General features: G+C 36.9%; 3 protein-coding genes across 5 annotated transcripts in view; 2 read left to right on the plus strand and 1 right to left on the minus strand.

The window, feature by feature from the left end:
- Window positions 1–5,613, plus strand: part of ZDHHC2 (zinc finger DHHC-type palmitoyltransferase 2) — a 70,688-nt gene extending 65,075 nt beyond the window's left edge. Inside the window, exons 12-13 of the mRNA XM_025279301.2 lie at window positions 90–164; window positions 3,170–5,613. Coding sequence (XP_025135086.2) covers window positions 90–130 — 41 coding nt within the window. The 3' untranslated portion in view covers window positions 131–164; window positions 3,170–5,613. The remainder of the gene's footprint in view (window positions 1–89; window positions 165–3,169) is intronic.
- Window positions 5,614–9,917: 4,304 nt separating this feature from the next.
- Window positions 9,918–25,978, minus strand: CNOT7 (CCR4-NOT transcription complex subunit 7). 2 transcript variants are annotated; one of them, XM_044938041.2, is made up of 7 exons: window positions 25,858–25,978; window positions 23,084–23,293; window positions 21,087–21,280; window positions 17,362–17,523; window positions 15,704–15,848; window positions 13,278–13,388; window positions 9,918–11,541 (listed from the first exon to the last, which is right to left on the minus strand). In XM_044938041.2, exons 2-7 carry the CDS (start codon window positions 23,198–23,200, stop codon window positions 11,413–11,415), a joined length of 858 nt encoding a protein of 285 aa, XP_044793976.1. In that variant the 5' UTR covers window positions 23,201–23,293; window positions 25,858–25,978; the 3' UTR covers window positions 9,918–11,412. The 2 variants fall into 2 exon arrangements, with proteins under 2 accessions (XP_044793976.1, XP_006080217.1); XM_006080155.4 differs by lacking the exon at window positions 25,858–25,978 and adding an exon at window positions 24,822–24,960.
- VPS37A (VPS37A subunit of ESCRT-I) overlaps window positions 25,093–27,190 on the plus strand; it is a 32,714-nt gene continuing 30,616 nt past the window's right edge. Inside the window, exon 1 of one of the 2 annotated variants that reach the window (XM_044938024.2) lies at window positions 25,093–25,503. In XM_044938024.2, coding sequence (XP_044793959.1) covers window positions 25,379–25,503 — 125 coding nt within the window. In that variant the 5' untranslated portion in view covers window positions 25,093–25,378. The remainder of the gene's footprint in view (window positions 25,504–27,190) is intronic. The other variant, XM_006080156.4, reaches the window with a different exon arrangement.

Raw genomic sequence — 27,190 nt, forward strand, 5'->3', positions numbered from 1 at the left:
GTGGGATTCATGGATGAATAAACAAGTCTCTGCCTTTTTATTCAAAAGCAGCACCCACAAAAATTGCTAACTTATGTTTTCTCTTAAAGGTATGAGCAATCCTGCACTGACCATGGAGAATGAGACTTAACTCTTCTAACAAAATGTACTCATACTTCATGAAAGTAAGGAAAATTCTTCCTTTATTGTTATGTTTTATAGTTTTAATTGCTTACTAGCTCTCTTTGGGCAAATAGTTTCCATAAACATTTATTTTTGAGTAACTCAAATAGACGATGTCTTAGCAGACCCTTGGGATTGTATCAGTCATGCAAGAGACCTTTGAATATAGATCTAGCTTCAATATTAGCTAGTTATTTGGTTAACTTAATAAAATATAAGTTGATGAACAGAATTCATTTTTATAGCAAGAATTTATCCTAAAATGTTGAACTTTAAAATGACAATTTTTATTGAACTATAAAATGACAATTGTCTTGTCATTTTATAGGATCTTGCAGTTTTTGTTTTTTTCTTTCCTTCAGGACATCCAGTGGTCTTATTCATGACCACCCATTAGCTGGATCTCACTGGGTCTAAAAATATAAGACAATTATAGCTTGTTAGCGCAGATCTCTTCCGTCCTTATTTTTAGTCATAGTAGGACCCCAGAGCATGTGTCACCCTTAAAATAATCGGTGTTCCAAGTCATTTTCTTTAACCTATAATTTTTTTACACCTGTAATTCCAAATCAGTTTCCTTAAAGCAAAATCTATTTATGAGCCTGCAGTTAATAAAAAGCTCCAAAAATGTCCTCTTTGGAACCAAGCCATAAATATCTTAACAAACTAAACAACTATATGTACTGCTACAATAAACAATGGGCTTTCCCAGTGGCTCAGTGGATAAAGAATCTGCCTGCAATGCAGGAGACACAGGAGATGTGAGTTCAATCCCTGGGTCAGGGAGATCTCCTAGAGAAGGAAATGGCAATCTACTCCAGTATTCTTGTCTGGAGAATCCCATGGACAGAGGATCCTGGCAGGCTACAGTCCAAAGGGTTGCAAAGAGTCATACATGACTGAGTGACCAAGCAAGCAAGCAATAAACAATATGAAGAACTGAACTTGTGGTTGCCAAGATGAGGTAGGGAAGGACTGGGCGTTTGGGATTAACAGATGCAAACTATTATATATAGGATGGATAAACAACAACATCCTACTGTATAGAACAGAGAACTATATTCATTATCCTTAATAAACCATAACTGAAAATATGAAAAAGAATATATGTATACACACACACACACATAACTGAATCACTTTGCTGTACAGCAAAAATTAATACATTTATAAGTCAAATTTTAAAAAATATGAAGAATTGAACATTGAAATTATCAAGATAACTCTCTACTTACAGAATTGTGACCTAGCAAGAGTAGCACCTTAAACAGTCATTTGTATCAAAGTACTTCATGGATATCTGGTTTTCACTTTGCTCGGTTTTGGTTTTGATGAATAGCCAGGCAGTTCTGTGTGCCAGTTGGCCAGCGTTTTTGGTTTTGGATGACTCTGCATGATGGTATTGTAGATCTGTTTGATTGTAACTATGGTTAGTGTCATGTGCTCGGTTGTGTCTGACTGTTTGCAATCCCGTGGACTGTAGCCCGCCAAGCTCCTCTGTCCATGAAATTTCCCAGGCAAGATTACTGGAGTGGGTTGCCATTTCCTTCTCCAGGGGATCTTCCCAACCCAGGGATCAAACCCTTGTCTCCTGTGTCTGCTGCATTGCAGGTGGATTCTTTATCCACTGGCCAATGGGGAAACCTGTAACTATGTAGGATAAGTGAAATTTTAACATTCTTAGTTGGGGTAATTAGCAAAGAGACAGTGTAATTTCTGGAAATAATTCTTAAAATATAACTATGATTATACAATGAATCATTAATACCACAAACAAAGTATTTTACAAAATATAGTTCCGTAAAGCAGACAAAGTTTCACGGGATTCTTTTTTACAGTATGTTGAAGTAGCTATAATTACCATTGATTGTGAGGTCATCTGGTTAAATATTTTATGAGCTTTACCATAGTAATGTCACTTTATGTGTAAATCAGGTAGATTTCCATGTATTTTGACAAGATCAGTGTTGGGTTTGTTCATCATTATTCTCAACTCTTTGCAGGACTAGAGACATAGTGGTTTCTAAATAATTGGTAATTGGGTGATAAAATAGCATCATTGAAATTTAAAATTTCACAGAAACTTGATTTTATTACATTTGGATATATAACAGTAATGGTCACAAAACCCAACTGCAATATGAATCAGCTGTATTGATGTAAAAGAAAACAAATGATTTTTTGATGTAATGTTTTTCATCGTGTTGGCATAACCAGTGCCAGTAAAATGTGTCTTTAAAAAAAAAGAAGAACTTTCCTAAGGTAGCTGATTATCCAAATAGTTTTTTAAAGTTTTTCCTGCTTTACACCTCAGACTTGCAGTTCTTTTAATACACATTTATACTGAATGATAATGTGATATTTGACTGTATTACTAAATGTTATTTTTGTAGTCTCTTCTCCTTTTTGAACTATATTAGTAAATAACCTGTGGCCTTTTTGTAAAATGTTTCTTTGTTTCAGCATAGTTTCCAAATAGTCAAAATGTGCCTAAATCCATAATAATGCTAAAGTATAGATTAAATAGCCTGGCCAACTTTCTTTCCTCTTATACAATAGGAAGTTTAAAATGCTGTGCTCCTGTGCATATGAAATTTCAAAATTATTTTCCTAAATCCTCTAACAACTCACTTGAACTCCTACTGGCCTCAAAACTAAGAACATAGAGCCCTGTAGCTCAGATTGGGGCCCCAAACCAGAAGTATTGACAGCACCTGGAGCTTAACAGAAATGCAGAATTGTGGATCTTACCCTAGACTTACTGAGTCAGCATCTGCATTCCCTGCATTATAACAGGGTCCTTTGGTCTTGTGAATATATTATAGGTTAAGAAGAATTCATGTAAAGGTCTATCTATATTCAAGAACACATCTAATGAGCCTTCTAGTATAGAAAACATTTAGTTTTGAATGAGAGATGTTATTGCAACAAACAATGAATGAGTTGGTTAATTTTTTGTGTTTTTAGAGCTAACACAAGAGCTTGACGTTTTCTGTTTCCTCCTAAGGTAATGAATGCTGTCGATGGATAGAAGAGGCTTCCCCCAGGAAGGCACCTCTAGCCAGCTGTTCCCATCCCCTTTGGCTGGGTGTGCAGAACGTGAATTGAGTAGTTCTCTCAGCATTTGCTTTTAAAACATAACACATTTTTACTCCAGTATACAGATTGTTTCAACTAACACAAATTCTTCTTAAATATTAAAAGTAGTTATGGTTTATGAATCAAGGACAAAGATACCTATCATAAAAACTTGGAATAAATTCATGGGCCGGTTTTCACCCAGCTATTTGGGTAGCACAATGTATCACATAAGAAGCCCATTGATCCTCTGATTTTCTGATTCAGAAAATTGAGACTATTAAGATTCTGAAATTAAAAGATGTCACATCGCATTATAATGATAAGCTTTATTCATAAAACCTGTTAGTTACCTACGAGAGTGTGGAGGTAGCAGATGAGACTTGTTTACTCTCTCCGATAAGAATCCAGCCTCAGACTGTGTGAACTATAAAAACTATGAATTCATTACAAACTTCAAGTGGCCTGAAGTTGAAGATGACCATCCTTTTTTTTTTCTTGCTAGACTTTATTTCTAGCCTTTTTTGCCTGCTGGAAAAGAAGTACGATAATTGAAGCTTGAGCTCAACTGGCTAGAAAATCTTTGTCAGATTTAATACATTTCTATTACATCAGCAATATATTTTTCATCTCTTTTAATTATCTGAAAATAGGTGAAACTCTAATAACAATTATGAAGATTGGTTTATGATACTCTTTTTGGGGTTTGGCTTTTAAGTCTCTTTTTAGGTTATTTCTTCTATTGAACATAGCAGACATAATGATTTTTTGTTAAGAATTCCTGATGGGGCAATAGATTAATCCTCCATTGATATCTTTATTATTTCTTTGTCCTCTCATCAGAAGTATGACAGTTAAACTACGTAAATACCTATTAAGATTAAATTATGCAAATCATCAAGCAAAAATCATATACTTTTGGTAATTTAGTTCAATATGAACTAAATGGTATGCTGTTTGGAAACTGAGTTTAAGAGAAACTAAAGTGGTGTGTTTGTTGATGCCAAAATGTTCGGCTTCAGTAAATATACTAAGAAGCTTTTGTGCCTTGTATGCACTATTTAAGTCTTATTTTATTCTTTTTTAATTTGGTGAAGTGCAAGTTTTGTAAATGTTAGCAATTAGATTACGCTGTATACATTTTTTGGTACTGATTTTGAGGATTTAAAGCAGATTACCTTTTAAGACTACACAGCTAAGGAACTGGTATTTAATCAAAGACACAGTGGTAATAACTTTTCAAAATCTGAATTAGACAAATTCAGCACAAAGTAGACTGGAAGACAAGAAGATAATGGAGTAACATATCCTTGCAATTCACTCATCCTTGCTAGAAGTATGATGTTTTATATTCAGTGACTTTATGAAAGAACCAGTCCATTTTATAAATCATTTGAGTGCAGTTCTTTGAGCAATAGGATGGTGGTCTTTTTCAGATTTTCTTTAAAGTGAAAGATTTTGATGACAATCTACTTAAAGAAAACTCAGAAGATATGATGCATTCTTACTTTTATCTTAAAGCATTTGGTCATCATTTTCCATTACCTGAAGTGCCAGAAGTCTTAAGGGCAAGAGCATCATATAATGTATCAAGAATTATATGCAGCCAGATTTTTTTCAAAGCACAGTACTAGAGCTGTTTTTATAGACAGGATTCTGTTAGGCATCCCCTCCTGTCAAACTAGAAACTAGGTGGGGAAGTGGTATTTTAATTCTTTACCTTGCTAGAGTACTTTTAATCCCCGCTTTAGCTTTTTCATGTAATTATTGAAATACATAAGTCAATACACATTAGAATCAGATATGAAAACATTTTTTAAAATAAAGTCTTTCTCATTAAGTTGTAAAGTTTCCCTTTTTGGTTTCATACAATGACTAATTTTTAAAGGGTTTTTTGTTTTGTTTTTAATTCTGTGGGATTATAATTTTTGGAGATGACGACATATCTCACTAGATATGTAGTATAAATTTTACCTGAGTGAACAGAGCATCAAATAGACCTACGTTTTGTATATATTTATAAAATTGTACCTTAAAAACACTTTCAACACTTTACTTTAAAAAACTTAATTGCTTAGCTCAAATTTGAAGACACTTGAAGTATAAGTCCTGAGAGTCCATTAAATTATTTTGATTTTTCCTGTTTTTAAAGATTATATCATATAGGCATCAATATTTAAGAATTTTTTCATTTAAAAATATTGTACAAATGCTTCATAGACATTAACTAGTTGCCATTGTGCGGTGAAAGGTTTGTTCTTTCAAAGGTAAAGAGAAACTGCATCTAAATACAATGATGAGACATTCAAGTAAGTGCTTATCTATGAATTCCCTCCTGTTATATCATAATAAAGTCTGGTTGATCACCTTTGATAGCTGTCTATATGAAATTGCCTTTGCACTGACAATCTAAATTGTTTTAAAGATACACTTTTCCTAATTGTCTACCAGAGATACTTGTAGGCAAAATTCATGCCAACAGCCTGGTTACAACATAGGTCTTTTGAGAAGAGGCAGATAACAAGATGAGGTGATTACTCATTAGTTGTTAAAGGAGTCTGAGGACAATTAGAAAGAGACTATGATATTCGAGTACACTGTACTCAAGAGATAGCTGTTGGAAATACGGCATGTTTGACAAAAGCGGTCTTCACTAGGAAAATCATAAGGTCTTATAACACGTTCATAAAAACTTAAGCTAGGAATCATGTGATGTATGCTTCAAGAAAACCTGTGAGAAAGCTGCTACTCCATTTATGTTATCACCTAGCAAGTTTTCCCTATTTTGAAATAGTACACATAATCATGCTGGGCCAACTCTGAAGTTACACTGTATATATCATGGTACACAATTACTGTCACATATTTACTTGTAAAATTCTGAATTTAAGAAAAAAAAAAACCCCACAAATAACAAACTTGTAAAAGTTAAACTCAAATCCACTTACACAGTAAACCGAAATGAAGGCATCCTCAAGTACGGCCATCCCACCTGTCTCCACAGACCACAAATTCTGATCTGCTTACATTTTGGTTGAAGTGGTAACATTTCAACAATGGATTTTCACTAGTAACATGTATCTCTAGTGGAGATAGAGATATTCCGCATCTATCCTTCTGTGGAAAACTGCTCTAAGTAACCCCAAATATTTTAACAGCATGCACTCCTTTTCCACCTACTTAGCCCAGGTGGCGCGAGTGGTAAAGAACCCACCCACCAATGCAGGAGACAGATCCCTGGGTGGGGAAGATCCCCTGGAGAAGGAAATGGCAACCCACTCCAGTATTCTTGCCTGGAGAGTCCTGTGGACAGAGGAGCCTGGTGGGCTGCCCCCCTGGTGGGGTTGCAAAGAGTCAGACGCAACTGAAGCGGCTGAGCATAGCATGGCCAGTTTAGAAGCACTTTCTCTTACTTGTGGAAGCGGATTGTGTTACATACCTTAAGTGTTCCTCTTACAGAGATACCACTGGAATTTTTTTACCTTGTCTTGGTAACAATTAACATTCTAATTTTTATTAAAACTTTAGCAATTTGATCATGTCACTTATTAAAAGCATTATGTTCTAACATTAGCGAAAATCTTAATCTTAAAATCCAACAGTCTTTTCCTCTATTAGATTTAGAACTTAACTACCAAAAAATCTTTGCTACAGAACACAGACAACTGTTACACTTTTGTTAATGGTCCAAACCCTGCACTTTCCTCTTGTCTTTGCCAGAATGGATGTTCTTCTTTTACAGTAGTGTCCTGATTTGTATCAAGTGGACAGCACTGAAGGGATGAGTTGGAGTAGTTTGAACTCAAGTTTGAAAGGAACTCCTGTGGATGATACACAGGTATCTCCCTGTGTATCTACCCTGATCTTCAGTGTAGCAGGAGGCTCTGAAATAGGATCTTCCAAAAAAAAAAAAAAAAGGGATCTAAGTAAAGAGGATTCTTGTCCATAATGCAGTCTAGGTTACTAAGAGCTCATTCTGTGACACCCTTTAATTGTTCTTTACCAACAAAAAGTTCAAATAAAAGTCTGGCCAATGCCAATAAAAACAATTTAAATCACTTGCAACCCTCTCACCACAGGAGAGTTGACAGCAAAAACAAAACTGGTGACAATGCCAAAACATAGACCTTTGATATTCTTGTCATAGCCAATCCTCAGTATTTCTGTAGTTTACAGTTGGGGGGAGAAGAGCAATGTGCTATATATATATATATATGTTTTTTTTTTTTTTCTTATTTCTAAGTACCAGTTAAACCAAAAAGGGCCTTTGATAAGTGACTTTAAGCTCTCTCTTATGCTAAAACAGCTCTTCATTGCTCACAAAGGACAGTATTATTTTATGGTTCATGAAAACTGATTTGTGTTGCATCTTCCAGGGAAGGTTTAACAATGTAAGGAGTTCAAGCCTGACCTGAACTTAATAGTTATTGTTTGGCAGGCAAAGGTGCTTGATCAATTTAAGAAAAAAGAAAACGTGCCATAGAGTTCTGCTGATGTTGAATTAAAAGAACTGATACCACAGAAAGCTTCAGCTTATTCAGCTGAAACTAAAATTATTTTCAGAATTTAGATTTCATGTCTTTTTCTGTCAGTATGTATAGCCCCTGAAGCCTAGTATTAAAAGTATCTTAAATGACCTAACCAAACATTTATTGTGTGAAAGCTGAATATTTTTAAAATGCAAACATGTTTTAAAATCATTTTAAAATTGATTACACACTAATCTTAGTGTAACATGCAAACATGTTTTAAAGTTCTTTAAAAAATATTACTTAGGCAAGGAGAGGATATGAGCGAGCCCTGGAACAGCTAGAATCAACAGGACAGTCTGTATACATATGTACATTTCAGGTATGGTCTTTTGGTTTGTTTATGCTTTTGCTACATGGTCTTTGCAGGGGTTTAAGACACCAGCTATTAATAAATACTGTTCTTGTTAGAAGAAAAAAGAGGTGTATGACACAAGTGAAATGGGTCCCCACCAAACACCTTACATTGTCACAAGTGTTTAGATTTGATCAACTTAACTTTTTCTTGCTCCATGCTTCTTTTACCACCATCAGTTATACCATTCCACTTCAGTTTGTACCGACTTAGTGATCTCTCTACTTGTGTGAAATATTCTTACCTGTCGTTATTCCAGACTCTTAATAGAAACGAATTCTTTGGTTACTTGAAACTTAGCACAGATTTCTCAAAAGTGAAGAACAGCTGGGCAGTACTGATAACATCTGACTCATTATGAAAAACACTCAACATCATGTCTTGTTTGCCATAGATAACTGCTGTCAGCGTGTCCCACTCTTCAAGGAACTGTTCTCATCAGAAAGCTGTTGGTCTTTTCTCTGGATGTATTTCTTTGGGCTACCGCATTCAGACATGATATATAACTCACCATCAGTAAACGGCTTTGCTTAGCTAACAAGTGGGTCACTTGTAAACATACTTTGGTTGCAGCTTTATTTTTGTAAAGAAAATTCTGCTGTTATAAGATACGCCATTTTAAAAGTTTTAATTCTAATTCTCCTGTTTCTCTCCCATGAGTTGGGAATATTGTGATGAATGTTTAGTCTGGTTATGTCAACAAATGTACTTTTTTTTTTTAAGGCAGTTACAGTGTCATAGTTGACTGTAATCTGATAATATAATCCACACTCCAATGTGCCTTAAAAGCACACCATTCAAAGTGCACTTTTCTTGTTTTGACACAGTGGGTATGAATTGGTAACCTAAAAAAATAATAAAATGTGTGGTACAGAGATTCACATGGCGTAACAACTGCTGTCGGGTCATCATCTCTATCACTGACTTGTACTCACCAGGCGAACATGTGAAATGTTAAGAATGCCCTCGGCAGTTTCTGTAACAGCCACTCAACTTTCCCTCTTAAGTGGAAAGATGGCCACAGACAGCGCATAAATGATGAATGTGGATAAATCCAATAACCTTTATTTATGGACACTAAACTTTGAATTTCATATAATTTTCACACATCAAGAAATTCTTTTTTTCCCCAACCATTAAAAACTATAAAATCCATTCTCATGTCACTGGCCAGACAAAAACAGGCAGCAGGCTGGTTTTGGTTGATGGGCCGTAATTTGCTGACTCTTGCTCTAGTAGATTTAACAGAATATGGTGAGTCCAGAATTAATGTCTTAGGAACATTAAAAAATCATCAAGCAAATATCTTTGATCCAAAAACTATATTTAGTGAGGGTTATATAGCTCTTCTTTTAGAAGTTATAAAATATATTAATTCTTGAAACCAAAATGGATACAAACTACACGGCTATTCAAAAGGCAATCTTTGTAATTATTTTTTTAAGGAAGTGAAGATCAAAAGAAAAAGAAACCAATTAGATACCTGCTGTATTGACTTTAAAAGGAAGCCACAGTAAGTTAGATCAAATGCATTTACTTTTGTCTTTCAGAATAAATGCATCCCTGGAAAGGGGAGTCAGAAGTCAAGTCTTAACATTTGGTAGAGGTATGCATTAAAAAAACAAGCGAACACTGTTGTTGTGAAGAAGGCTCAGGTTGATTTTTTTCAATTAAGACATTAAAAATCATGTAGTAAATGAAATTACTGAGTTCTGTTCAGTTGCCGATATTTAAAAACAAAAACCCACAATATCCCAAATATTTCTAAAACAAAATTACCAGTCATCAACATATATAAGAAAACATTTCTGAAGCCTTTATTTACAAAAGCTTTAAAAACAAATAATCCCTCTGTTTCGCAAATGTTTTGTTTAAAAAGGACCACCCAGTTACAGCATTGAAGTATCATGAATAAACAATGTACAAGGGAAACAAACGAATGTGGCTAACATTTGGAGATTTGCTAATATTACCGATTGAAGTGCAGATGACACACATCATAACTTGTAGTCCGTCATTTCAGGGCAGTTAATTATTACCAAAATGCCTTCCTACGCATGCTCTGGTCTGGTCACATATTCCACATGGCTAAATATTTCACAGTCTCTTTTGTCAATATATATAAAATAGATTGCAAAGATATACACAAAAAATAAACAAGCATTACACTCCTCAGGTAGTTTTATTAGCTATACTGTATATAGCTAATAAATATAAAATTTTATATTATGTTGTTTTGCACCAAATTTCTCCATTATTTATCTTTGTAGCAACTATGAAAGCTCGAATTTTTCGTAATTTAATTTGGTACAAAATATACCTAAAGACTTGGCAATCTTTGGATTTGAATGAAATTGATTTGTGGAATCAACAAATCAAGAGCATTGTAAATATGGCTCTAAAATTTTTTAAAATAAGGGTAAACAGAGATGGAATAAAAAGAAGCAGATAAGGGAAGTGTGCTATCATAAAATAACTGCAGCTTCAACATCTTGGGTACCAGTTTCCCGGCGGACATTAAATGTCCCATCACAAAGGATTTTTCCTGAAGGGTGTAAAGCTGGTTTGAAAAACACTTCAGTCACAGAGCAGCCTAAACACATGCCAATTAGAAACGGACAGACACTAGATGTGCTTGGAAGATTAACTACTATGCACAGAAACAGCAGTTACTAAGCTCCTCAGTAGTTTTTTGTCTTTTCTTTTTTGTAGTCCTGCTGATTCAACCATTTGCACGGTGCATGTGCTATATATTCCATGGGTCAAAAACAAGTAAATATGGAAAAAGTTGGCAGATGGTCATTTTTCCAGCAAAGAGCAAGGAAAACCAAAACTGCTGATAAACAGAGGATTTGAGACAGAATCACTCTCTAAAGTGCAAAATTGATGGTCCACAATCTCAAATAGCTAAAACTCCTGCAGAATGGAAGGGAGACATGAAACAGGGAAATAAATTACAGTCAGTGCTAGTTAATTTAAGAACGGGAAAAAACAAACCAAGCTCAAGTAGCTGAAGTTTATCAAAGTATTCAATACCATGTAGCTTTCCCCACTCACACACACCTACTAACAAGTGTATTTAAGGCCGGATTGAACCTGAATACTTTTCTGTTTATTAAGATCTGAGATAGGAATGGTAGATACTTAGTGCTGAAAGGCAGAAAAATAAGCTATGAAGAAAAAAAAAAAAAGCTATGTCTACTGTTCAAGGGATTCAACCAGAGATAAAACCTATATACAAGCATGTGTGTATCTCAAATAAAATAAGAATAAGAGAACTATTTCATGTCATGACTGCTTGCTGGCTTCCTCTTCATATGCATTCCCTGTGCCATTCTGTACATAGGATGAACCAGAACCAAGGCCATACAAATGACCACAATATTTGGCATCATCAATATGATCTTCAAAGAACATCTAAAAAGGAATTTTGGAAGGAAAAAAAAAAAAAAAAAGATAATTTTAAACAAAAGGTACGACTGGTAGTTTATTATTTCATCAATGTAAGTACTGACTATTCCTTAACTATGACAGCTCTTATCTATGGTGCTCCTCTGAAGCCACACATTTAAATTAAACATATAAGACTGATGTTCTTAAGAAGTACAGAGTTCAAAAGAAATCAAAGAAAAAGACTACCAAAACTATATAAACACAATGCCTTTCCTATTAACACTCAGACCATTTTATGAGAATTTGTAAAATGGAAAAATGGCAGGCATTTTTAGTCCATTAATTTAATAATACTTAATCATGAGAATGAATAAAAATAGCCAATAATGGGTTGGGGAAGGGGCTAAGGTTTATAAGTAGCCTTAAGTCTATGTGAAAGGCCAAGACTTTTGGCTAAAAACAAACCCCAAACATGTCTGGACAGCAAAATCTGAACATTCACATTAGGTTATTATCCTTAATAAAGCCAAGAAAAATAAAGATAACAAATTAATAGCAGAGAATCCACCGTTAACCAAACCATCAAGGCATATTTTTAAACGCAAAGCTGAGAACGCAAAAGGTTGTCTTGTAATTCTCTAATGGAGCACTATGAAGACATACAAAACAAAATATTTACTTGTCAGGAACACAGTCCAAATCACTTCTGAATCAATACCACTTGGCAAGATAGCTATATGTCCTATTACACGTATTATTAATATATTTCTACTAAAAGTTCTAAATTCCCAGAATTATCCTCAGTCATTTCTTTAATGTCTAAGAGGATATACTCTAAAGAATTCTACAGTATTTTGCAAAAAGGAAAACGTTTTTGTAAGCAAAATGTCCACTGTTTTCTTTTCACATAACTGGCTTTCTTTTCTTTCCATTTATCTATTAAGTACACCTATGCCCATCACTTAACCTAAGAGGAGACTTGGATTCATTAAATTTCATTTTTCTGTAACTGACTTCTTTATACTTGAAGAACTTCTGCCTTTTGCCTCTTAAGGAATGTCTGCCCAACATGATTTTTGACTTACCTACTATTTCAGATTTATTTAACCTCTTTAGAATTCAAAACCTTTTTGTAAGAATCTACTAAACAGCCTGAGTCCTACTCTGTAAATCCTCAAAGTACTGAAGTATGGCAACAGTTTAATACCTAAGAAAAGACAGTGCCAGGGAAAACTTAATTATATGGATTCCTTGAGAAGCAAATGGCAACCCACTCCAGTATTCTTGCCTGGAGAATACCATGGGTGGAGGAGCCTGGTGGGCTACAGTCCATGGGGTCACAACGAGTCAGACACGACTGAGCGACTTCCCTTGACTTGACAGAAGCAACACTAATGTGATTAATAGGAAGTACTCTGGAGTTCCCCTATTAATGTATATAACCTTGGATAAATGCTACTGGCCTCTAGCCTCGGCTTCCTCATCTAAGAAATAACATGGTTGGACCTACATAATTTCTAAGGTAGTTTAAGTTTCGTATTCTACTAAGAACTTATTTTCTTCTTTTCCTTCTGAACTTTGCATTTCAAGATGACTCATTTTTGATTACTTTCATTCAAGTGTGGTGGATATGACTTATATGGCAACTGTAATTATATCTTCCCTTAGTATGTACTTATTGCCCCCAAAACTTTTGCCATTATATTTTAATGTTCTCAACCTAATAACCAACTGAGAAAAAGGCACTGATGTCTTCATACTTCTCTCATTTTGAAAAAGGCCATTCCTGTGAGCAGTGAGTCAGATCCTGCCTGATGCTGCGGTCCTATCCGTTCCAGCTCTAACTGTTCAGCAACTTCCTGTAAACCACCCTACAAGAAAGAAAAATTGCTTGTCAAAAGAAAAACATTGCAACATCTGGATTCAAAAATTACATAACATAGACAATGATTAAAACAGCAATGAGTTTCAATAAAGATGGACCTTATGAAGATCAGCAGAAAATAAGAGAATGTGAATCACTGATGCATTTGTTGAATGTGGGAGATGTTTATAATTCAATAGAAAATGAGATCTTAATTGGGGAAATTTATCTTCATCATACCCTTTAAGGCATATGATGGCAAGTAATTTCCCTCAAGATACGGGGGCAGCAGATCATATATAAGGTAACACAGGCTAATGTTTACTGAGTACACTCACAGGCCATCTCTCCATCTATCAATTCTTATAAAATGTACTGTAAGCAGGTACTTTATAAATTTTCTTAAGCTTCATATAAAAAGTTTCATCTAAATATCTCTAAACAGCTCATCTAAATAATGTGCACAAAACAAAGCTGTTATAACTAATCAATCTTTGACTACAGTTTTTGTTAGATAAAAAGAAAAAGAGTATGTTGTTATAAGAATATAACCCTTTAGAAGGGTCTGCTAAACACCCACCTGTGTAAATACTGCTAGGATTAGAAAGGAAAGATAATGAGATTGAAAGAAAGGAAGGGAAAGAATAGAGAAGGAAAGAGGGAAGGAGAATAAAGAGGGGAAAATGGGAGAAGAGAAAGCAAAGAAACAAACATCAGGACCAACGACAAAACTCACACAAAGAAATTTCTCTCTAAACTGTTAAGGCCTCTACCAGCAAACTAGTCCTTTTCTACATCACAGCTTGAAACAGTGCTTTGCACAGCAGTTGCTTCAGGGCTAAAAACAGCACAAGGATTAGGTATCATTAGCAGCTGCTCAGGAGAGCAACAGAGTAGTCATTCAGAATGGTTGACTATATGTCAGAAAGTACTTTTGTCATCAACCTAAATTTTAACACTTCCAGTTACTCAGGGCATATTCAGAATGTCTAATATGCTCAGAAAATTTTCAACAGCATACACATAATGAATAATAATTTGGTGCTCTGTTCACCCAAACTGTCACTATTCAGACATGTCAAATTTAAAAAGAGTATTTCCACAGCCAGATAAAAATATTTAGGCCTTGGATTCTCAGCATGCAATACTTTCAGGGGATATCCTGTCTAGAGACATGAGGACAGCCTACTGTAAGTTCACCTGAGTCACAGTAGAAGTCTATTCAAATTGCACAGAATTCTGCTTTTCTTTGGTGCTACAAACATGAAGTAGTATTTCTTAAAAACTTCCCAGATTGTATGCTATATCCTGTAATGAGGTAAGGAAACTTCAGCCCAAAGACTTTCTCAGGATTTTCAGTTCATCTGTCAAAAGCAAAGCTTCCTTAAGTCAATTCCTAAATTATTTCTTCCTACATAAAAGTAAAACTCTTTAAGTTTTCACCGTCTCCTAAAAGTATGACTCCTTGCACTTCTAAAAAGCCAAGGAGGAGAAAACTTGATCAGCCTTGATGTAGGTTCTATGAAGCAACAACTTTATGGAAATGTTTTTCTTGAGTTACAGCTTAAGCACTAACACACTGTAAAAATAAAACCACTATGTTCTTTAGGAGTCTGTACCCCTAGCAGTGAATTCACTCTAAAATTAAGAGCACTTTTCCTGATAAAGACACTTTCTTTTTGAAAGAATTAATGCTTAGAAGTAACAAATCATTACACACATGGTAATAAGCATCAGAATGTAAGCTGCTGTTTAGATAGGATCTACCCAATTACCAGCACTTACTACTAACAAGATGATGTCCATGGGTTGGTAGTGAGGAGGGAAAAAAAAAAAAGAAAAAAATCCCTTTATAGGAACATGACCCTATGACTAGACCTGAGAATATAACCTCCAAGATAAGCTGAAGGGGAAACTCTTTTTGCTACATGACTGACTCTAGCTGTACACTGATGGTCCCGAGACTTCCTCCTACATGTGTTGATTATGTGTTGGGAGACAGGGAGAACTTGCATTTCTGTGTCAGACTCAGATTCTGTGCTAGTTCATGTTCAACGTGGCAAAAGAATGATAAGAATATGATCTTTGGTTTGAATCTTGCTAAAGCTTATTCTGCAAATATATAATGAAGCTTTGAATAAGGATTCCTTATAAACTTTTTATGCAAAAAAGGAATTAGATGACAATGTATAATCAGATAATGTGCATTTAATATAAAACTTAAAAATAAGGTTTAAATCAACATCTAACCTAGCATCTTTTAAGTCAGTTACCCACTCTGAATAGCGTGTTGATTACAAATAAAACCATTTAAAGACTTACTTTGAGATTTTTGCAGCTCTTCATGAGGTACTTCACATCATAAATGACAGGAAAAAACAATCGAAGGATCTCAAAGAAGTCAAGTTCTTCTTCAGGCAAGTTAGAGTTGGTCAGGATTTTGATTAAGTAGCCAAAGTCATAACCACTATGAAAGGGTTAAAGAATACAGAAGAGGGACCATAAAAACCACAGAAGTGAAAAAACCATTTTTTTTTTCAATACAACTTTTAAGTGAGTCACACCGTAAACGGGAGAGGAAAAAAGAAATGAACCAGAAAAAAATGCACAAAAGAACAGAGAAAATAAACACATTTACAGTTATAATGAGGAAATGCCATCATTCACAGACAGTGATAAGTATCATCAATCAGGAATATTAATATACAAATCTCTACAACTATCTTAGGGCTGTAGTCACTGAACTACTATTTAGCAGATCCTTCAATAGAGAACTCTCTAAAATCAAACTGTCCACAGCAGATGTCTCAAAAAATATAGATGAAATGAGACTTGGCAAAAATGTCAAAGATAGCAGAAAAACTAGCAATCAGAAGACAAAAATAATGCCTATCTTCCCATCATTTATATAATACAATCATACATTTCAAAAACCCAAACAGTAATTCCCTACCAAAGTATTTTCACTTAAGTAATTTTATAAAGAAATACTCTCTTCCCTCAAAATTTTGTTCCTGTCTCAATCCCTCAGAGATACTAGTGGGAATGTTGTACATGAGAGAAGTGAAGCTAGTAAAGCTGAGAACTACTATCTAGAGAACAACAGCCAACTCCCACATTCTCAAATCAAGATCCTGTCCCTACTGTCTGGCTTTTTCACAGCTTTATACCTCCCTGCACTCCATCCCACAGTCACACCCCTTCTCTTCCCTGTCAATCTTTCCTTAAGACCTCGCACATGATGCCTTCCCCCAAGAGCCCCGCTCCCACAGATTTCTCAGACAAGCTGTTTTCTGTACCACCATTTAAAGCACATGCACTGTTTTCTCCACTTCTTTAAAGGGCAGGTGTCACATCTTGAATTTTTTTTCCCTTATGACACATAGTTGGGACTTAAATATTTGATGAGAAAGGCTATTTAACATACCTTTTAAAGTGAGTACATATAAAATTTCTATTCAGTGTTTAGAGTTTTACTTCTTACTTTAAAAAGAGGGGAAAAAAAGCTTTAACATTGGAAACCGTAAGGAATATCAAGATATAAACAAAAAAATCAGAGACTGTAGCCTATTTTGTAACTTAATTCCTAGAATCTTATCAAACTGCTTGACATACAGTAGATAATAACTTTTTTTGATGAATAAATTTTTCATTCTAAGGCTTAGAAATGTTAACTCTATTTATTAAATAAATAAACCTATGTAATAACACAGATTCCAAATGGCACTGCTGGACTTAAACCAAGGTCCGTTTTTTTCAGCCTACACTCTTTCCACTATGCAATACTGTCTCCCTTAGACTGAAATGGATCCCACATCATTAAATGAACCTTTAAGGAGACCAACATTAGCCTGTTGAGCTATATGGCAGCCAATTCTCTGCTGAACTAAGCCTGAAATGCTGACACCATGACCCAAGTCAAGTGTGATGCAGCTAGAAAATGGTGTAACACAAATAGCATTTGCAATGTAATCTTTTACCTATGAAATGATAACCATTTGACCCCTTCACAGAGGACTACTCCTGATGTCATAAGAAGTTCTGCAAAGTACTGGGTCTCAATTCCTTCCTCCTCATGTTTTTTAAACTGGATACCAGATGTTGTGAGCAGCTCTATAGAGTCTTGGGCATACATGTCCTCCCTGGCAGGAGAAAAAGAAAGACAACATTCAAAAGTGCCGTATTTCAAACTATGTTTCTCCCACTGACATCTACAACTACGGTGCCAGAAATATCAAGAGAGAATGGGCCCGAGTCCATTTGTTCCAACATTTCATATATATGGAAGGTAAATGTGACTGAAATACAAAGGTCAACTTAATTTTAGAAGAATGTTCATACAGCAAATTATCATTTGAAACAGTCCAATGGTGAGACTTTAATCTTTACTATCCATCTCATTAGCCTTTCACAAATTAAGTAAATTTAACTGGGTTCAAAAAAAAAAAAAAACCAGGGTCTTCTACTCACCGTAACTACCACCACAGAGTAACAGACATGTTCTTATCCGGGCTTTCAGTCTCAGCAGCCATTTTAATGCTGCCAAACAGAGCTGCAGCCACAGGGGTGAAGCCTGTGTCTGTCTCCCAGGCTCTCAGCAGAGAGAAGGGAAAGAGATTGAAGGGAAAACTCCTGCTGTGCCTGCGTTAAACCACACTCTCTTAAAGAAGGAGGAGTTGCTTCCTCTCACTACCGATGAGCCTCTCAAACAGTTCCCATCAGCAGTAAGCTGTTTAAAATGAAAGACTCTGCTGGAGCAGCATTAATTTCTCCTTCTAACAGCTTTACTCCTAGAATATTACTTCTCAAAATCAAGACAGGGAATCTAAATATAAGCCAATCTTTCAAGATTTTACTTAAGCCAAAAAGAAAACCATCTTTAATATCTATAAGCACAAGCACACAGGTATCCAAAATACTATATTAAATCAAAAAAGTGATCAAAATGAAGGTATGTTTCCAAGAATGGAAAGTATTTCATGCAGTGCCCACTGGATGTTTCTATTTACTTTGAAAATTGTGAGAATACTGATTTCTACCACTTAGCAAAAGAAAGTTCTATAAAAGGTTTAATAAAACTAAGCCAAAAGGAATATTGCCTTTGAAAAGTAATAAAACTAGCAAATGAAGTATTTAAAAACAGGAATTGCGACAATTACTCTTAAGTCAAAATTCCTTGGAAAATTATGCCAAAAAACTCTTTCAAAAGGTTATCTGAATAAACCCAATTCAAGTTTTTTCAATTACACAACAGATATTACTGTCCTTGTTATACAAAAACATGTACTTTAAACAAGTAGAATCTCACTCATCATGCCAGATGCTCACTAAGAGACATGCTCTAGCAACTATAACCAACCAAAGGCATAAGAGACTCCTTCTCCAGGCTCACATTATTCTGGGCCATATGCTCACTTTACTTTTATGATCTCTCTCTTAATCATAATTTAAGCTTGAAGAGGGCAATGATTTTTGTCTGTTTTGTTCAATGGTATATTACCAGGGAGTACTGCACTATTTAAATCAGTATTTCCCAAACGCCCAATGATAATAATCACTCCCATTAACTTGTCAACAATATGGATTCACAAGTGCAACACCTGGACATACTGGATCACCATCTCCAGGAGAGAGACCTGGATGAGTACTCTGGTGTTTTATGATCAAATATCATATCCTACTTTAATTTTCATGTATGTATCAAGTCTAAATTCACTTTAGAGCAAATTCCCAAACACTGATCAGTACCTAACAGTTCTAATTCTTGGATTTCAGCAACAGAAAGCAGGCAGAAGAGTTATAATGACCATGACCAACTTTCCTCAACATTATGTCCCTGGGACCTAGCACCACTGCTGACACATTCATTCTAGGAACTCAATAAAAGTCCATTTTCATCTTTCTTCAAAATATCCAAGATTCATGGTGTTCTTTCTCCACATTAGGTAGAACTGGTTTTACAACTGACCCTTTCTATTTAAATAATATTTTTTACTACATCCTTAAAGGTCTCTCAAGGTATTAACATTAGGATGAATGGCAGCAATAGACTACAGCATGAGTTTTTCTGTATGAGAAAAAATGTACGAGAAGAAAAATGTCTTTCAAAAAATGCAGTAACAAAGCAGTTGTTATAAGAACAAAGATGTTTCTAGAAAGGAAAAATGTCTATTTTACCAAAACTGAGACCCTGATAGGTCACCTCCTACTCACATACTGAGATCATAGCACTACGTTAGTACAGAACAATGTTCTGATGATCAGCTTGGGAAAAAAGTAACACAGAGCAAATGAAATGGTCGAGAACCGATTTTAAAAAGGGTTACCTTTCAGGAAAGAGATAAAAGGGAATTTTCAGAATTAAAGGACTTATAAAAGGTTATTATCAGTTTAAATAGAGATAAGTACCTTTCACCCTTGACAAAGTTGTGGAGAGTATATTATTAAATCCAACAGAGTGCAAACAGAGTCAGGCTAAACATAATGCAATTAGAAGCCATACTATTATACCATTGACAACACTGTCCTCTAAGCTCATCAGCCCTGCTTGTCTTTAGATCTTATATATGCTAAGGATCACACTACAGAGAACAGAGGTCCTTAAACGGCACTACCATCAACTGGGGCTTCTCTAGCGGCTCAGATGATAAAGAATTCACTTGCAATGTAGGAAACCTGGGTTTGATCCCTGGATCAGGAAGACATCCCTGGAGAAGCGAATGGCTACCCACTCCAGTATTCTTGCCTAGAGACTCTCACGGATAGAGGAGCCTGGTGGGCTACAGTCCGTGGGGTCACAATGAGTTGAACAAGACTGAAGGGACTGACCACCACCACCACTACCACCATTAATTGTCCTACAGCTTCATTTACTATTTTGCAAATTGGATGTAAGATCATATGAAACAAGCAGAGACTGTCAAACAGAAGGATACTGCAGTATAGTAACATACTCAAAGTGTATTCAGCATTTCCCCATCTTACAGTTTGTAAACAATCTGTCCTCACCCCAAAACACTGGAAACTTCCCTAAGCTATCAAGACTACTCTTACCAATTATACAGAAGTACTGTAAGTAAAGAAACTGGGTTGTGACCCAGGACTTGAGTTAGAATTCAGATTCCAAATTGTTTCCTAAAAGAAACACCAGGCTCAAGGATACTAATACTTCTCCCATATGTAACCTGTAAGAGGTTCTGTGGGCTGGGCTGACCCAATAACTGATTTGAAAGGAAAATGCACCCAAGTTTCTAGGTATGATCTTATTATCACCTCTGATGAGCCTTCTATTCACACAATGGACTATGACCATGATAAGAATCTCTTCATGAGAAGGATAACTTTTACAACAAAGACATATATGTTTCAAATTGCACACAAAGTTTGAAAGCAAAATTAATGTTGTAAAGTTATCTTTTTTCTATCAAAAAATATTTTCAAAACCCAGTTTTCCAAATTTCAAAATAGTGGCAGTTATGCTTTTAAAATAACAGCTCTAAAACTCAAAGTATCTGAATTTAAGTCTTCTTTATCCTGATTTTTTTTGTCCCATAATAAAAAGAAGAAACATAAAGTTTTGAAATTTTAGGTTTTAAATATTTCCAGGGTAGCAGTACCAAATTTCATTTGTTGTACCTGATGGAAATTAATGTCTAAAATTAAACTAAAAAAAAACAAGTTTGGGTTAAATTTATTTCCTACTTACGTCAAATTAAATTTAAAGTTAAACTGCCAAGTTGAAGTTCCTGGTGGGTATTCTCCTTGCTCATTCATAAATGTCAGTCCCAGCTGAATTATCTTCAACAAGTCTACATTACACCGCAACAGTTGGTACTGATAGTCAGCATTGCTCCTGAATTCTCCAATGGGTCTTGCAACCACGCCTGGAAACTCGGTGTCCTGTAAAATAGTTTTAAGGGTCATTACTTACTAAATGGTCAAAACCACAATCCAAAAATTCCTAGAATAATTAATTTTGAGTACACATTGTTGGGGTGATATTCTACACAATTCATGTTCAATTACAATGTACCTTTTAACTAGGAAGAGTATTACTTTTTAAAACCATAAAACCACAAACTTAATGACTTCATCTTACTTTAAATATCATATCAGTAAAAAATTACCATGTATAATGTACACATAATAAATGCAACTAAGTACTCTATTGCCGAGGAAGGAGGAAAAAGAAAATTACAAATTCATGTTTTTCAACAAGTATGTGAAACTATGCTAGCAGTACTGTAATATTAAAACCAATGAAGACGGTTAAAAAGACTAGAAAATGTACCATACTTTTTAATTGCTTTTCTGAAGTAAGTATTTAGATAAATACCAAAACCCTCCTACTTTCTTGGCCTAAAACAATACTCTCTACACTCCAGGGAAAGCACACCCTTAAAGACTGCATGCCACCACTCATTCCTGTAGAATGCTATCACATGTCTAAAGTCATCACAGCTTTCATTTGAGAAATAAATGATCACTGTGAATTTCTACTGGAAAAAATAACTTCATTCTAATTATGGATAAGAAAATACATCTATTAAATAGGACATTATCTGTGTACATTCAAATATTCATATTTTAACCAACCAACCTGCCCCTCCCAAAAGAAGCATATTTATGTATTTGTATTAAATGTGCTAAGAAAATAAACATATCATTTTAGTAGTAAAATTCAAATTAAGAAACTAAGAACAAAACCTAAATTTCAATTCTTATGAAGAAGGAGAGAAATGGAAACTTTTCTAAATTCAGTCAAACTCAACAACCACTTTATTGGATGCTATGTATTATGCTAAGTGTTGGGGGGAGAAAGGATGATTAAGATACTAAGCTCTTTCTTCTCGAAGCTAATATCTAGAATACAGTAGAGAAGTCAAAACAGACAGTGCCCAAGAAGCAAAAAAATTAGTTAATTGAGTAGACAGGCTAGGCCGAGTGAACAGTATATGCAAAACTAGAAATGATTAACAACACAGTGTGTTCACGGAACTCCACTGGTAATTAAAAAACAAACAAAAAACTACAGATCAATAATGCTTCATTGGGAGATCTGAATTTTTTTGTTTGAGAAAGACATCTAGGAGCTCCATCTGGTATTAGTATCAGGCCTTAGTGTTGCTAGGAGCAGACCTGGCATTCACAGCTAGGTCCCAATGGGTCTTCTGCTGAATATAAACAATTAAACACCATAATATCAGACATGGCCAGTCTGTAATCATAACTGAACATATGCAAAAACACACATTGTCCAAACCATAAACATGATCAAACCTCCTTCTATCTTAAATAATGAGTGACTGTTGCTTCTTTACAGCTTTAGCCTCACTCTAGTCTTCTCTCATTCTAGTTGAGACTCATTAAGATATCCTATCGTGGAATTACTCCAGCTTGAGCCCCACTTCTTCACTCCCTAAAACCACTGCCACACACCCCAATTCCTAGAAGGTCTTTCCAACACTAGCTTATGCAAATAACCCCATGGTACTAAGAATGCATTTTTCCTCAATGCAATGAGTAAGAAACCCAACTTGTCACATTACTGGTGTGTTCTTGGTGGTCTTTAGTTGGGAGGTCATTGACAAAATTATTTTCATTAAATACCTAGAAAAAAAATCAACCAGAAGGGTTGAATTCAAGATGTTTTAAAATCCTCTTTCATAAAAGGCATTTTAAAGATTTTGCTCATAGGCATACCATAGCAACGTAATTATATTTTCGGATAACTTGACGAATTTTCTTCATCTCTTCATCCAGGTTGCAAGCCCAAACTTCACAAATTCTTTGGCTATGATCTACAGTTGCTGCTGGCATAGTGAGGGCACAAGGAGTCTAGCTGCCAAGCATCAAAATGTTATACTTGATTGAAGATTTGTTTCGTAAATACTTTATCCTTTATTTATGTACCTGCAAAATAAGAATCAGTTATACCAGGAATCTGAATCACAGAATGAGGTGATAGAAACCTAAGAGATATTTATTTGAGGTCTTTGATTTATGAGAAAATCAAAGTTTAGGACGTGACTTGTCTAAAGTCACACCGCGAATCAGTAGGAGGAAAAGGACAACACAGGTTTCCTGGTTCTAATGTTAGGTAAAAAGTGTTTTCTGCATACACACTAATCATTTTTAAAAACTTCCCATTAATTAAAAATTTCTCTGAATTCAACTCACTCTCTGAATAAAACTGTATAAAGACATCCCTTTTCAGGTAAACATGAAAAGCCACATACTGATACACGTGACAAGATCAGATGTTACGAGGGCAAAGGTAGTAATAGTACTTGCTTTTATTCCTAATTGAACATTCAAAGTCTGATTAAACTACAAATTGAAATTATATTTTCAATATAATTTTCAAAGTCTGATTTAACTACAAAATTTACCAGAATTTATTTAGGTCAGATGGGAGGGGCCAAAAGTAAATAATTTTTTTCTTTTAAAAAGTTCTTTCTGAGCAATAAACAATAGCCACAGAAACTGTTTCAATGTCTGTAACTGCTGATGGGAAAAAGAAGGGAAGCGACAGTCTCTGCATTTCAAACTCTTTCTAATTTCCTAAAAATCCAAGCATTTTCCCTGGTTACCAAACACACATGTCACGTTTCTGGTTCTTACAAACACAGGTTTCATGGTAACAGTACAGACCAACATTTTGGTTCTTAAGCGGGGAAATTCCAAATCCTCTTTCGCTTTTCACACAAGTTTGAAAAAACCGCAACAGACAAGTGTAAAAGGGAGCTGTGACCTCTTCTTATAACTCTACAGTCACAAATGTAACCTCGAGTGCTCTAAGAACAGAAACCGAAGATCGAAGGGCTACTCCCTTTATAACTCACTTCACTCGGTTACACACACACAGACACACACACAGACACAATTTGTAAAGGCCCTGTCGTTGAACATTGCTTTCCTCCACCTCGCTCTCTACTACACTTCCAGAAGACCTGAAGAGGCACCAGAGGCCTTCTTGTTACTGGAGGTAGCCAACTCCGAACAGCGGGTTCCCAACGAAACGCGAGGACAGTACAGACAGATTCAAGTCACAGACAACTCTCTTCCCTGGCAGAGAGCCAGCGCGAAGGCTGCTGATAACCACTGACTGGAACCCGACTGAATCCCAAGCCCCGCCGCGAGAAGCACTGCGAGGAGCTGACGGTCTAGGCCACCGCCCTCCACTCCCAATTTCCGTCCCGCACCACTGAAGCCCCAGGTACAAAGCCTTCGCGTCATCACCCCGCGCCACCCCCTCGACAAACCCCCCAGCCCCAAGTACCTTCCCCCCCGCCACTCGCCGCCCGGCCCGTCCCTGCGCCTGCCGCGCTCCAGCTGGCGCCATCGCGCGCCCTCTCAGGTTCATCGTTCCCGCCCCCTTCCTACTTCCCCAACCCGCCCCCCCCCCCCCCCCCAAGTCTGAGGTAGACGCGAGATCTACTTGTGTCGTTGAGCTCGCGCTCCTCCTCTTCCTCCTCGCCATAGAGACAGCACCCAGCGGCGGCAGCGGCGGTGGCGGTGGCGGTAGCGGCGGGGGCAGCGGCGGGTGCCCCATAGACACCGCTCGCCCGGCAAGGGGGAAAGGGGAGCCGGAGCTTCGCCGCACCGCGCTGCGCTGTCGCTTCTCGCGCGTCCGGGCGGGGGCGCCGGATGATGACGCCATCCGCAGAGGGGGCGGGGCACGCAGGTGACGGAGGCTGAGGCGGTGGAGAATTAAAGCGGTCGGGCTGTCTGGCTGGCTGGTTGGGCCGTCAGGGCCGCGGACCGCCAGTCTCGAGCTGCGAGTTCCCTTCTCTTCAGCTGCTGCGCTGACAGTAGCATGCCCCCCCGGCCCCGAGGACCCCCCGCCGGGCCGGCTTAGAGAAGACGCGGCTGCCCAGCACTTGGGCCAGGCGGTCCCTGCCCGCTCCTCCTCTGTCGCTGGAGAACCGCCGGGCTGAGCCGCTGGGAGAAGCAGGCCAGAGCCTTCCGGGGCCTCGGCCCGGGGACCCGTGGAGGATGAGCTGGCTCTTCCCTCTGACCAAGAGCGCCTCCTCCTCCGCAGCTGGGTCCCCCGGTGGTCTCACCAGCCTCCAGCAGCAGAAGCAGCGCCTGATCGAGTCCCTCCGGAACTCACACTCCAGGTGACTGGCCGCTGCCTTTCCGACCGAAGGAAGAAAGTAGGGCGGGAGGGCGGGCTGGTGCAAACCACACTCGCAGCTCCTCAGGCCGACTCCCGCCAGCTGCCGCCCTTTTTTTTTGGACATATCTCCCTTGGTCCTGGGTCTCACGCTTGCTCTCCCGTCCCTGACCCACACGTTCAGGATTTCTTCCGGGACCCCCTTTCCCCACCCTCCCGCCCCCACCACTGCTCAGCTCCCCTAATTCCGACTTCCCTCATCTCCCCTGACACACCGCTGCCGACTGCCATCTGTCTCCTGTCTTGTCTGCGTGCCTGGCTTTGCCCGGCTTCCTCACCAACATTTCCTTTAACCCACCTGTTTGCCGCGTTGGCCGAATTGTTGAAATTCTATACTTGGCTAAAAAGGAGATAACTCTTCACAATTCAAGTTTCACGAATAGTGGACTATTTTTGGAGAAAAAACTTTGAACCCTAAAGGAAAGGGAAAACAAAGTTTTCATAAGTGAGTTCTCTTCTGGGAGTAACGTACTCAATCCTCTTAAGTCTAATAGATTTACCCTGTTCATTCTAACCCACCTCCCCGCAGCTGGTAACTATCAGTGGGTTCATTTCTCACTTTGTGATTCTTGTTCCTACACTCAGGAATTACCTTCAAGTCATTTTGATTGTTCTGCTGGCGTTGTTTTTGTTTGGTTTTGTTCATTTTCTGCGTGGTCAGGTTAGAAATATTCTGCAATTCAGATTATTTCAGCTGTTTTTATTGCAGGTATCTGTGACCTCTAGTGGTTTTAAAAAATTAGAACAGCCTCTTCATATGAATTATGCAACTAAATTTACGTGTGTCAGCATGTATTTTAATGGAAAGATATCAGCATCTTAATAGACTTCATATATTTGAAATACATCTTGAGATACTAAAATTGGTTAATTCTAGGAGCCATTTTATGTGTTATACTAATTTTTTTCTAAACAAGTTATAGTATGGAATAGTTTTAAATTAGGTGTATTGTTAAAAGAAAAAAATCATTGCAAAATCGGTTTGGCTATAGTGAGGCCTGTTGCTTGATTGAACTTCAGGTGTTCCTTCGTTCTTTTTCTCAATTGTTCTGCTGTTCAGAACTTTACAAAGGTGAGAATTTGTGGTATTAAACAGGAAAGAATAGCATGGTGTTGGATGTAATGGTAGCTTTCTTTTTGGAAAATTAAGTTCATAGAGTTCTTACAAGTCAATCTGACTCTGGTTTTCCCTACTAACCTGTAAGAGCTACTTTTACAAAATATGTTTATAAATTAAGGATACTCCTTTTTAATAAACATAACAAAAGTTCTCACCTTGGAAGGCCGTTTGTTTACAATTGCCAAAATACTTTCTAGAACCATACCTTTGGAATTAATTGCTTTTAAGCCTTTAGGATATTCTGTTAGATATTCTCACAGCTGGCAAATTTTATTCTTTGAGGTTGGAGTTGAATTTTCAAATATTCCTAAGTCCCTTGCTGCTGAGGCTGGTAAATAAGGAAAGTGATGTGAAATGTATTGTGTATTTTTCTGTGTGTGTCTCCCAAACAAAGTAGAGTTGAAGGCAGGAAATGCTAATCTAAGGAATTCTGTAATTGGCTTAAGAGGGTCAGTAAATACCCTGAGTCAAAAGCAGAAAGGATCTATTTTATTTGTAATTTTTTTTTGAG

This window comes from Bubalus bubalis, chromosome 1 (genome assembly GCF_019923935.1).
Source record: "Bubalus bubalis isolate 160015118507 breed Murrah chromosome 1, NDDB_SH_1, whole genome shotgun sequence".
In the NCBI taxonomy this organism is placed as follows: Eukaryota; Metazoa; Chordata; class Mammalia; order Artiodactyla; family Bovidae; genus Bubalus; species Bubalus bubalis.

Excerpts from the sequence above, each read along its gene's own strand:
- CNOT7 (XM_044938041.2), bottom strand. The coding sequence starts at position 23,200 with ATGCCAGCAGCAACTGTAGATCATAGCCAAAGAATTTGTGAAGTTTGG. Across the intron at positions 13,389-15,703 it reads AGAGCTGCAAAAATCTCAAA|GGTGGTTTACAGGAAGTTGC; the intron begins GTAAGTCTTTAA and ends TCTTTCTTGTAG. Across the intron at positions 11,542-13,277 it reads CCTTTTTCAAAATGAGAGAA|ATGTTCTTTGAAGATCATAT; the intron begins GTATGAAGACAT and ends ATTCCTTTTTAG.